This window comes from Python bivittatus, unplaced genomic scaffold, assembly GCF_059951505.1.
Source record: "Python bivittatus isolate LINGU-HERP-01145 unplaced genomic scaffold, Pbiv_v1 ctg000200_np1212, whole genome shotgun sequence".
Taxonomy (NCBI): Eukaryota; Metazoa; Chordata; class Lepidosauria; order Squamata; family Pythonidae; genus Python; species Python bivittatus.
Genome location: NW_028277040.1, coordinates 10,309,288 through 10,322,499, shown reverse-complemented (window position 1 = coordinate 10,322,499; position 13,212 = coordinate 10,309,288). Strand labels below are relative to the sequence as shown.

Below are 13,212 nucleotides of genomic sequence, written 5' to 3'. Positions count from 1 at the left end.
AGGCTGAAAGCTCCATTCTCCATTTTATTGTACTTGCTTTTTTTTTTTTTTAAAGATTATTCTAATTGAAAACATTTAAATGGAAATCTGGCATGCTGAAAAGCAAAACTTCAGCCTTGTATATTATTTTTGTGTCCAATAATGCTTTGAGCCCTGCTTGTAGCCCGGAGGCATTCCTAGAAAATAACAGTGATCAGGAGTTGCAGTCCAATATAGTGCTTGAAAATCTTTCTCCAGAAAAGGAAGAAAGAGAAATAAGCTGAGTTCAAAAAGAACATCCTGGGAGGTTAGATGGGAATGCAGAGAACACCCTCCACTTTCGCTCCTGGGCGTGCTTTCTGATTGGCCACCTGTATGTCATGCTCTCAAAATTCCAGATATGCCCATTGGCCCAAAATGTTTGGAGCCTTATTTGCTACAAGGGGGATTATTCTTAAGAAAATAAAAAAATGGGCAAGGTGTTGGGTGTACCCATGCTGTTCAGTAGAAAGCTCTCTTCTTAAGGATAATCCCATTATTTTAACCCTGTAGAATCAGGAAGAGGTTCAAAGGAGAGGTGAATCTCTCCACTCAGTTGTGGCCATGGGAACTTGGTAAGCCTCTAAAAACAAAGTTGTAACAACTGCAGTGTGGCCTGTCCATTGTATACTCAAAGGGAAATGAAACACTGGCATTTTTTGACAGCTCAGGAAGACCCCAGTCCAAGGAAAGCCCAGAGACGCTGGGGGTGCAACTTATGTGCAACGGATGCTTGAAATGTGATAGATAGGTTGCTTGGTAATGGGGAAGTTAAAGCACTGTTGGATTTTTAAAGGGGCATTTTATTCTCAGGCCTTTCTCCATATAGGTATTCATAGATTCCCATGAAACTGTCAAATGATGAATAATAGCATTTTGTTTTAAAGCTGGCACAAATGTTGCAGTCATAGGGAAAAAAAAGCTTGGAGAGGATTGCCCTTCTTTTGAAAGTAATAGGGTTGCTAATAATGAATGTTGATTAGTTTCGCAGATGTTTATTAGCATTGTCAGAAATAAAGCACCAAATGGGTATGTGTGGATATATATTAATAATTGTCAGAAATAATGCCCTGGTAATTATTTTTAATGACTGCAGCGTCATTAAGAAAATGTAACGTGTTGTGTATAAATCTCCCGTAGTGACACAGCAGCTCCTCTCTTGCTAACTTTATTCAAGGATTCATAACACTAAATAATCTTTACACTGCATTTGTTAGCAAATAGTTCTTTTCTCTGGGTAGTCTTGTCTTAGTCTGATTTGACCCTAGTTTAATTGCCAGGAGAGTTTATGGAAAGGCTGCTAAGCATTTTCTGTCAATTAAAATGTTGAAAGTGACTTTGTGTATGTTTAAAAAAAACATACATATACCCAGAAAACCTGTTAACTTGTATACGTCTTTAAACCAAGCTAATTAGAAAGTTTGCACAGATGAATGCTTCTTTTTGAAAGAACTTTTTTTTCTAACTAGATGATGAGGGAGGAATTGATGAATAAGTAATCTCAAAGACCTTGGGGAAAAAAATCAGAGGCACTTTATTTTAAGGTAGCTAGTGTATCTGAGCAGAAATAAAATAATCTTCACTTTGTATGAGTGGCCTATGTCCACTGTAATCAGGAAGCTGTTTTCTCACTTCTGAACTTCAGAAAATTTTCTGTGATACAGCAGTCTTCCAGTTTTCTAATTATTTTTTTTTAATTGTTCTGTTCTGCTAGTTTAAAAACAAAGTTACAAAGCCCTAGTAACCTGATGCCCTTCAGGCATATGGACCTTTCAGCCCCAGAATTTCCAGCCAGTGTGACCATTGATCTTACTGGCTAGGGATGATGGGAGCTGTCAGTCAACACATCTGAAGGGCTCCAAGTTGGAAAAGTCTGTGCTAGCACAGTATCCCTTCTGTTGTCATTTGTGTAGATATCACATCAGTTTTTCTTGATACAAAGTTTTTTCTAGCCTTTGTTAATATTCCTGCTTCATCATCTCTGTCCTCTTTCCATTAGTCTCTGCTTTTGTCTTCTGTTGCCATCCCCCTCCCCCTCTTTCCTCCATCATTCTTTTCCAGGCTATTTGTTTTTCCCAATATATATAAATGTAAACTTGCTGGATATAAGTGGATTTGATTCAAAGGTGCTTTATAAGGCTGTATTTACATTCTACTCTTAATGTTTGTGTTACTGTTCAACAAACAGTACCCTTAGCAATTGCAGAATTGGCCTTGGAAGATTTAGTTAAATTGAGATGCCAACTGTATTCATAAACATATATGACTGAATCCTTAAAAGACCCAGGCCAGCATTCCCCATGTTTTCTAGGAGGAAAAGGCCTCGCGCAGCAGGAACTCCTCTAAGTGGAAGGTTACACTTCAGACGTATTAAGAAGGTTCCCCTTTCCCGCTGTTCAGCTTTTGTGAGGCAACCTCCTTTTCTCACCCCAGGAAAGCAGTTTTGAAGACAACCAAACATATTTAGGCTGGTGCCTAAACTTGGATTTGAACTGCACATTACATGGAATCAAATGGCATTGCTAAGCCCTTTTCCTTTATGTGTTTTTTCTCTGTAACATGTAGGATCACATATGTAGTTCATTCTCCAAAGTGAGAACACCACTGGGGCATGTAATATTTGGCAGAAGCACCCTGTGATCCATGCCTGCACCATAAATAATTCTATAAGACCTGTCTTCCACTTGGCTTTCTCTTTCCATCCCTTTCCTTCCTCCAGCAAGAATGCTTGTGTTGAGCATGTCATTTTGATGAATTTCATAAATGTACTTACACTTTTTCTGGGGAGAGCTAACATGTAAGAGAAATGTATTCTGCAAAGCAGAAGGGTTGCACTGTCATTATTTCAAGAGGCACAATTTATAACTAGGAGAGTTTTGCAAATTTGACAACATAAAGTATACGTTTGCTATACCAGAAGGCACCCTTTGCTTGGAAATTTCAGTACAGTACTAGAAACCCCAAAGTTCTTAGTAGGTAAGTAAGTGAAAACAGTGAAAATACATAGATCTCACTAATCAGTGAACGTTGCTGGCTTATTAGCTTTACAGTATTGGAATGAACTCTGATGAACTCATTTAGGTGAAATTAAATCTATCCAGTATTATAATAAAATTATAGTTTAACCTAAGAGACTAACTAACTCATATAGTTATAAGAAAAAAAATCTTGTCATATAACCTGCATTTGTTAGAAAAGTACATAAGTCATAACGGTTTGTGTTTTATTCAAATATTTATAATAGATACAGGTAGTCTTCGAGTTACAACCATTCATTCAGCGACCGTTCAAAATTATGAAGGTGCTGAAACAATGGACTTACAACTGGTCTCTGAAGTTACTGCCGTTGCGGCACCCCCGCAGTCATGTGATAGCGATCTGGGCACTTGACAACCCATTCGGACTTATGACTGGTTGCCAAGCACCGCACAATCACGTGAACACCATTTGCAACCTTCCCTGCTGGCTTCCCCGTTGGTTTTGCTTCTGGGAAGCAAAGTCAATGGAGAAGCCGGCAGAGGAGGGTGCAAGTTACTCAGGTAAACCCTGGGTAAGTCTCCCCCATCCACCCCGGCCTTTCGGCTTTTCTTCATTCTCACGCATTGCACCCTCCTTTCTCCCTACTGGTGCACACACACTGCATCCACCTTCCCCCTTCGCTCGCACCGCGCCCTCTTTCCCCTTTCACTTGGACCAGTGCTGTCCATGGACCAGTGCTCTCCACCACTTGCACACACCAGTGCCTTCCGTTCACTCGCGTGCACCAGCGCCCTGCTTCCCCCTTCAGTCACTCACAACGCGCCCTTCTTCCGTCCGCTCGCACCCTTCTTCCATCTGCTCACTCGCATGTACCAGGGCCCTTTTCCCCCTTCGCTCACTCGCATGCACCAGTGTCGTCCTTCTCCCTTTGCGTGTGCTGTGGCTCTGAGGCTTTGCAGGAAGAAGACTTTGCAGGAGGAAGGAGAAAGCCTCATGAACAGCCAGCAGCACAAAGGAGGTGCGTGCAAGCGAGCGAAGGTGGAAGGAGGGCACTGGTATGTGAGAGCAAGGGAAGGAAGGCGCTGGTGCAAGCAAGCGAAGGGGGAAGGAGGGCCAAGCAGCCCCAGAGCCATGCAGTTCTGGGGCTGCTTGCTACCCCTGCAAAGCAGGGTTCAGGGCAGCCAAAAGGGCAGAGATGGGGGGGAGATGGGGTAGGGGGAGTTGGAGGTAGTCCCTTACCTTATTGAGGCTCAAGGCTGGGAGGGACTAAGCCCGGAATGACTTGGATTGAGGTGGGTCCTCAGATAACGACCAGTGGAATTTGTTTAATGACAGCAGTGGGAATGCTGGGAGTGTCATCGCTAAGCGATGTGGTCACATGACGTCTTACTTTACAACTGTATCGCTTAGCAACAGAAATTCCAGTTCCAATTGTGGTCGTAAGTCAAAGACTACCTTACATTTTAGCTGAGCAGGTTTCCTTTGAATAATAATGGGTTTGTTTTGATATTTGGTTTATAATTTATTGATTTATTATGTTTCTAATTCATGTTTTTCCTTTTCCTTTCACAGCCTGGATTTGTGGCATCATTTCTATCACAGTCATTAGCTTGTTGTCCTTGCTAGGTGTGATCTTGATTCCTATAATTAATCAGGGATGTTTCAAATTCCTCCTCACCTTCCTGGTTGCTCTTGCTGTAGGAACCATGAGCGGAGACGCGCTACTTCATCTGCTGCCACATGTACGTTCAGTTTCATTATAGTGCTTATGGTTTCCTTTACTTGTGAAGCATCTGTGCTTCACCACAGATGGTTAGATAGACAGAAAATAATGCCTATAAGCAGAGGTCAGGTTTTGTGTATCTCACTACTTCTTTTTGAAATGTTGGAAAAATGTTATGAACAGAAGGCCTGGGTAGGACCTATACCTATTTTACAAATAGGGGACATGGCCCAGTCAGTGAGAACCAAGTTTGAGCCTCCTACATTTGGAAAAAGTTAAGCAAGATTGAACAAATAAGCAGTTGAATTAATAATTCTGTCTTGCTGTCTCAAAATCTGTGAGTGGATCTGTTAATGAGTAGATCTCAAGACTTCACAATAGGGAGTCCATACGCAGCATCACAAAATCATTTATCCAGGATTTATTTGGAATCAGCATATATGGTCCAAGAATGCTTTGTATTGCAAAGAACAGCTTTGCTTATGAACTCATTTTGAACTGTCAGGAATCATCTGACTGGCCATTGCTGAAAACAGAACCAATTTGATCTTTGGCATGCTTGCTTTGCGGGATAAACATGACACTGCTTTCTAGCTGAGAAGCACAGCATTTCACACCATTTGGATTTGTCTTTTCACTGGGAAATGTTCAATGTGTAATATCTTCTTCTCTTTCCTTCCATTAGTCCCAAGGAGTCCACAATCACAGTCACCATGAGGGCCAAGAGCACCAGCATCTGCACCAGCATGAGCACCAGCATCTGCACAGCCATTCCCATGAGCATGGAGGATCGGTTCAGAACTTCCTAGAAGAGTATGATGCTGTACTAAAAGGACTTGTGGCCCTTGGGGGGATTTACCTTTTGTTCATTATTGAACACTGCATACGAATGTACAAGCACTACAAGAAACAAAGGGTATGTTTTGACAAATCCTACTTTCTAAGAAAGAAAATGGAGTGGGAGGAATATGTTCTTAAGTATAGATTCTACAGAACTGTCAGTGAGTTCTTACTGCATTCATCTGACAGGGACCTGCCAAACTTTTTCTGTATTATACCTCCATCCCTCAATTTTGCTTGATCCCAAAAGGCAGCTAATATATATTGGAGGGTTGGGCAGAGATCTAGATTCAAACACTGAAATCTGATTCAGAATGCAGGTAGTCCTTGTTTAGTGACTGCCTCATTTAGCGACCATGCACAGTTACAACAGTGATGAAAAAGTAACTGCGACTGGGTCTGTAAAGCAAAGGAAAGCTGAAGTAAGATCATAAGCACAGTAGGTTTCACTTAGCGATTGAATTGCCAGTCCCAATTGTGCTCACTAAAATAAGATTTTATCCTATCAATCTATATACATGGGTGCACCTGTAATATTTCTTGGGAGCACTTAAAGTCAGCAGTGTTTTTTCCTGGGCTTGTACAGGTAGTTCTCATTGGACGACCACTTGTTCAGCAATCATTCAAAGTTACAACGGTGCTGAACAAGGGGAACTTATGATGACGGGTCCTTGTAATTGCGCCCATCATAGTGTCCCCACAGTCACATGATTGTGATTTGGGTGCTTGGCAACCGGCTTCCAGTTATGACATCCCAGCATCCTGTGGTCACCTGATCACCATTTACAACCTTTACTGCCAGCTTCCGACAAGCAAAGTCAATGGAGGAGCCAGCAGAAGGTCGCAAATGGCAATCACATGATCATGGGACACTGTGACTGTGCAGGATTCGCCTAATGACAGCAACTGGGACTGCTGCAACTGCTGTCGTAAGTCGGTATGGGCACGTGATGTTGTTCTTAGCGACAGAGTTGGCTGTCCCAATTGCCATCATTAAGCTAGGACTACCTGTACATAATTGTCCTCTACAGCTGTGTGATTTTGGAAAAGATGCATCTGGCTTAAGATGCTCTTGAAAAGTACTGTAAATGCACCCTTGCATGTTCCACATCATATTTTGCCCTTCGCATCCAGATCTCTACACAGCCCTACTATATGTCAATCAATACACAGAGATGGCTGGGAGCAGCTTCCAGAGCCTGGAAAAAATATGCATCTGCTTTAGGTATTCAGAGCATCTCTTTCAGAGGACATACTCAGCCCTCTAAAGTCTACATCTAGTTATCTGGAAGAGTGAGAGGTTTGAAAAGTTGTCAAATAAAAAATACAGCCAATTAAGTCTTCACTTGGGCCCTAGTCTAGTGATCTGTTTGCTAGGCTGCCGAAAGCTAGTTGATTGTCAAGCCGAGTATCTTCACAAAAATGGATGCCTGCTTTCTCTTATTCTTTCTGGTCTTGACGTTTCTAGGAACTGCTAGAGCAGCAATGCTTTTAAAGTATAATATGTCTTCAGATATGTTGGTTTAGAAGCATATATAGCAAGCGTGGAGTTCTAGGTTGTGATGAAGCTCATAGGTTGAATAAACCAAACAGACTTGATTTGTTCTCCTGGGGTGAAGGGTTGCAGTGTAGATTATCAGATACATAGGGAGTCTTGCAGAAGAAGAGTCATTACCTACATCCAGTTAATTCTTGTACTGAAACACCCTAATTGCTGCAGTCAGAAATTGTATAAGAATAGAAGGATCTCTTGAAGGCCATTTAGCTTTATATGTGTATTGCAACATGTTGGCAAAATTCCTTAAAGACAGAACTTCTGTTCTGATTTAAATTAGTTTGCTCTTGAAGTAATAGCTTGGTCCATTCCTGGACTGGGAGGACTTGCTCACAGTCACCCATGCCTTAGTTGCCTCCTGTTTAGATTACTGCATGCACTCTATATGGGGCTGCCCTTGAAGACCATCCGGAAGCTGCAAGTGGTCCAGAATGCAGTGGCATGTGCAGTTTCGGGTGTCCCACGGTTCACCCAAGTAATACCACTGCTGCATGAGCTGCACTGGCTTTCAGTCGCTTTCCAGGTACAATTCAAGGTGCTGGTTATCACTTTAAAGCCCTGCATGGCACATGGCCAGGTTATTTGCAGGACTGCCTCTCCCTGAGACTATCTGCCCATCCTACTAGGTTAGATAAAGTGGCTACACTCCAGGTCCCCTCTCTCACCTGATGGAACCTCAGAAGTGTGCCTTCTCGGTGGCTGCCCCAGTCCTTTGGAACAGCCTCCCACCAGAGATCAGAGGGATCCCTACCCTTTTAGCCTTCTGGGGGGCTGTGCAGATCTGGCTCTTCCCCCCAAGCATTGGGCTAAGATGGCGGGTTGAGCTGTGAGGATATTTGGTCAGGGCCTGGGGGGAAGGGTATGTTTTTAGCTATGTTTTATGGATTGTTGTGAGCCGCCTAGAGTCATTTTATGAGATAGGCGGCCAAATAAGTCCGATTGATTGATTGATTGACTGATTGATTGATTGATTGATAGATAGACAGACAGACAGACAGACAAGTTGTTCTCCTTTAAAAATCACACTTCTAGGCTACAACTTGGGGGAACAATCCCAGATGCTTCATCACTCCTAAGTACCTGAACATTTTGATAAGATTTGTTGTGTATTCTTTCAGAGGTTGATGGGTTCACATTTTAAGTGTTGGATTTTTTTTTTTAATCTGTCTTTAGCCTTTTATAGTCACCTTGTCTAAAACAGTATCCCATTGAAAATGGAAAAAGGGGCAGCCCTTTTGTGTGTCTGGAAAAGTATTTCTATATGGTGAGAAATACCAGGTTACTTGATTTTTAAAAATGGGCAGAGGGGACAGTGCCCCCTCTCTCTTTGGTGCATGCAGGTCTGTGAGTTCAAAAGGCACTTCTGTATACCAGCTTCCCATTACTATCCCCAGCCAGTCGAACCAGGGATATATTTTCTAGACATTGAGTCCTCCTCTCCCCAGACTATTTTGGCTGGGACCCTGGAGAAGAAAAGACCATTGGATATCATGGATATATGAATGTGCAAGTCTCTTATAACCTATAATAAGCCACCATGTTGTATGTCAAGTACAGGAGTAGTACCCCTCTGGTTAAGCGTATGAAGGAGTATCCTTTTGCACTATATAGCAAGAGTCACATTGAAAGGATATTGCACAGATTAATGAAATACATTTGAACAAAATAACGCAGTATGAAAAGTGAAATAGGCCAGTGGTGTAACAACATTCTTAATAAGGAGACTTTGCTGTTGAAAAGAGATGCATTCATGCTACTGCTCTGTTTCTGTTAATTGCCTGAATGAACTTCCAACAAGGTTCTAAAGCTGAGCAGTTTCAGAGGCTTAGTGGAATGTGTTCCTCTGTATTGTTCCAGGCAGTTGTTCTAATGGGCCTTTTCCCTTTGCCTTAAAGGTTAATCATCGCTAAGGGCTTAAGTCTTTTTGTCTCTTTCAGACCAAACAGAAATGGTGTAAGAAAAAGCAAAAGGTTGATGAATCGCCAATTGGAAGGAAACTTTCAGATCATAAACTAAACAGACCTGATGCTGACTGGCTTCAACTCAAGCCACTAGCAGGTATCCTATTTATGTCCAGGCCACCAGTGTCCCTGCAGCCTTTGTGCAAACCCAGCATCTTACATCAGTTGTTAATATGGAATAGCAACTTAGTTACTCATCTGCTTTAATGAATGATATTTAGATCTGTCATTTGATAAAGGAGATGTCAACAAATTTTAACATGTTCTCCAATCCATTCAAATTTAAGTCTTCATTTTTGGATGGCATATATATTGGAGCAGATACTGCTTTGGAGAATATTCTTTGAATGTTGCCCAAATAATGTTTGGAAGACACTGCTTTGATAAAAGTCTTGATTAATTTTCCTCAAATTTATGGATTTTTGCAGTTCTAAAAACAACGGGGTTTATTATAAACTAGCTTGTCAGGTCTGGCTTCTTATTTGGATGATCTCACCTACAAATTTGGAAGGTTTTTTTGTGATGCATTGTTGCTGAATTCTTGAATCCTAGTTAACAATTAGTGTGATGGAATGGAATTATGAAGGCCAAGCTCAGGGAGATAAGCATTTTCTTAGCTCACCGGAACCGCGTGGGAGGAACAAAAGGATGAGACTGGCACCTCCCTGAGGAATTCACACTGTTGTGGCTGGAGGACTTTGGGAACTGGGGTTTTAGTCTGGGAAGATTGATGTCAGGCCTAGTCCAAGGAACTCCAAGAGACCATGCAAATTCAGTGCAGCTATGTTTATTAGCTACAACCTCTAGCAAGAATCTTCCCAGACTAAAACCCCAGTTCCCAAAGTCCTCCAGCCACAACAGTGTGAATTCCTCAGGGAGGTGCCAGTCTCATCCTTTTGTTCCTCCCACGCGGTTCCGGTGAGCTAAGAAAATGCTTATCTCCCTGAGCTTGGCCTTCATAATTCCATTCCATCACAATTAACTAGAAGCTAAGATGTAAAGCCATGCTTTGCAGTGCACTTTGAAAAATATGGTTCAGGGTTAAAGCAAATGTCCTGTTGTGTTAACTTCTTTGCTTGCAAGGTGTCAGACCATTTTGATTGACGTCACCTTGTTTGTGTCTTCTGAGATCAAGATTTATTTAGGCTAAGTTCCTAAGCCACCACTTTGGTGAATTCTAAATTCCATAAAGAATATGTGCTCTGTCAGGACTAGAGTTCTGCTTTTTTGTACTGTTATGTAAGTCCAAATCCTAATAAAAGTTGTCAGTAATACATCCATGGAAGACTTATGAATTATTGAACCCAGATTTTAGTACTGTCTATACTGGTTGGCAATGGCTGTCCAAGGTTCTGGGTGTGGTTTTTTCCCCTTGCCCTACTTGCAGATATAAGGAATTGAATTTGGGACCTTTCCTTGAAAAGTATGTGCTCAGTGTCCTTCCCAAGCAAGTACCAGATAGATCTCAGTGGTGTGAGTACCCATAATTAGAGCACCAGTTATAAACAGAAACACCTCAACGTATACATAAGCAGCATCATACAGACACAGGTTTTTGACCTGCCCTGCTGTATGAACAAATGTTCTTATGTCATGTGTTCTCATGTGTACACATCTCTATCTACATGCAAACACTTTAAATATATTTTAGCATGTTCTACTTAATGTGCATTAAGTTTTTTGGCTTCATTTCTCTCTCTTCCTCTCTCTCTCCCCCCACCCCCCATGTATGTACCTGACTTTATTGCCAATACTGGATGATAGCTGAACTTGGTAAATTGTTTGTAGCTGTGGGTTAAACAGTGTTCTACATTGCAGTCAAGATTGGCAACATGACTTTCATATCTAAGGCTACACTGCTACCTAAAATATCTCCATTTAGCATTTCTTGTGAATGGCTAATTTAGGTATTGGCAGGACTGCTGTCCTAATAAATACATCCTAGACATCCCTCATTAACTTACATGTTTCTTGGGCTCATCCTTTTCAGGAGCAGATGATTCGGTGCTATCTGATGATCGACTTAATGAAACTGAATTAACGGATCTGGATGGCCAGCTTGACTCTCTGCCAAAGGCTTTCCTGTCCACTACCGAGGAGGAAAATCGTATGCTTCACTCCCATAATGACATCTCTCATAATATCCAGAGCAACAATCTTTCAGATGTGGAGTATGGGAACCATCATCGAGATGTTAAAATCATAGCGAGGAAGCACAACCACCTCTGGCCACATAAACATTCCCATCACTCTCACGGACACTGCCATTCGGGCAAAGACTTAAAAGACACCGGAATAGCAAATATTGCCTGGATGGTAATAATGGGTGACGGGATCCACAATTTTAGTGACGGTTTGGCCATTGGTAAGCAAAGCAAAAGGTTTGAGGATGGGATGGGAAGAGGTGCTCTTTGCAACAAGTAAACTTTCAGTGAGAAAAGAATAAGATAGCCTGTGTTTGATTTAGGGAGGAAAAAGAATGCAAGCCCTAAACAAGCCTCTGTATGATTCTTTCTCGAATTGCTCTTAGCAGATTATGCAGCACCTCAGTAGAAGAAGCCTTGCTCCTCACTCTCCCAATCCTTGCTGCCTTAGAATATTTGTTCAAAGCAGCAGAGAACGTCATTCCTTGTGCCCACAAATTATTGCTTAGTTCATATGGGGAATGGGAAGGAATATAATTGTGTTAAGAAATGCCACCTTCTCTTTGTGAGTTCTGTGTCCTGCCTCAATTGTAGGTAGCCTTGGTAAATCTCTTGAAGTCTTCATGCAGTAGCTGCTTCACTCCTGTTGGCCCAGCAAAGGTGGTTCATAAAGGCATTTTGTGATGCATCCCAAAGTGAAAATGTTGACGTCTTCCTGCTGGGAAGATCAGGGGGAGGAGGCAGGGCAATGCAATATGCCTGAATGAGATCTGCTCATGGGGATGGAGGGGGGCAGATCTGACTCGTTTCAAAATTTTGTTTTATCCAAAACCTGAACCAAAGGTTTTTCTACATTCAGTTTTCCTGAACTGAGGTGGGTCTGAAACAGTTCCATGGAACCTTCTGGGTTCCAGACAAAAGCTTTTCTGCATTTCATGCTCCCCTCTGGTACAAGAACAGGTCCCCCATTGATGACACTCAAGATCTACTATAAAAGATAGCCCGTTCTCCCAAATTCCAGAGCAGCTTCTTTTTTCCTGGCATATAGATCCGTGAAACATTTCAATAATCTGGGGTTAAAACATGAGCATTTGAGCCATCACTCCTGTGGTTAACCTGACAATCTTTTGGCCAAGAATGCTTTCTTTTTCATCTCTGCTGTTTTGCTTAAAAATAGCTTTGAAAAGATAACCAGTTAAAACTTTCTTTTGTTCTGTCCTCCACCCCCACCCCTCTCCTCTCCTCTCCTCTCCTCTCCAGGAGCTGCCTTCAGTGCTGGCTTAACAGGAGGAATTAGCACATCCATAGCAGTGTTTTGTCATGAACTTCCTCATGAATTGGGTAATCAGCTAATGTGATGTCAGCTGTGCTTTTATTCTTTGGTCTGCGAATCAAAAATTCTTTCTTAATAGATGTGATTATTTATGTAGCTCACAATGTCCAGAGTATATTTGGTTGTAGCAACATAGCTAGTGCAGCTGCATTCCTAGGCTAGGCCCTCTCATTTCAGATTCAGCTAAGGAACAATGAAAATAAAAATCATTATTTGGGCTGCCACAAGTACAGATGAGTACTGCTCTGTCAGTAAAAGTACTGCGTGCTTGTGTACACAGAGGTATTTTAGAAAGGTGTGGGAAAGAAAAGATCACATGGGCCCTGGGAAGCAACCACAGTAATAATAAAGCTGTTGTACTAGCAGATGTCAGAAGTTAAAACTGCAGGTACCTCTGGCGGGCCTCCTTCTCCACACTGGCACATGCGGCCACTCGCTTGAAGCCAAGCAGCATTGCTGGAGGTAAAAGAAGCGCTGAAAGACATATTGTGAGGTGGTCCCAGGTGCCTGTGGCCGATGGACTTGACAGCTGCTTCTACAGACACCCAGAGCCTGCTAAACTTTCATATGTGAAAGTTCACAGGCTGCTGTGCGTGCTAGGTTTGGGTGATATTTTTGATAACGGGAGTCTCTTGAAATGGAGAAAGATCTTACTGCTA

At 42.1% G+C, this 13,212-nt stretch overlaps 1 protein-coding gene across 2 annotated transcripts in view; it reads left to right on the top strand.

Annotated features, from left to right (window-relative positions):
* SLC39A10 (solute carrier family 39 member 10) overlaps window positions 1–13,212 on the top strand; it is a 41,646-nt gene that overhangs the window by 22,958 nt on the left and 5,476 nt on the right. For both annotated transcript variants that reach the window (XM_007426943.4, XM_088135695.1), the window contains exons 4-8: window positions 4,570–4,739; window positions 5,406–5,636; window positions 9,053–9,173; window positions 11,067–11,441; window positions 12,481–12,561. In XM_007426943.4, coding sequence (XP_007427005.1) covers window positions 4,570–4,739; window positions 5,406–5,636; window positions 9,053–9,173; window positions 11,067–11,441; window positions 12,481–12,561 — 978 coding nt within the window. The remainder of the gene's footprint in view (window positions 1–4,569; window positions 4,740–5,405; window positions 5,637–9,052; window positions 9,174–11,066; window positions 11,442–12,480; window positions 12,562–13,212) is intronic.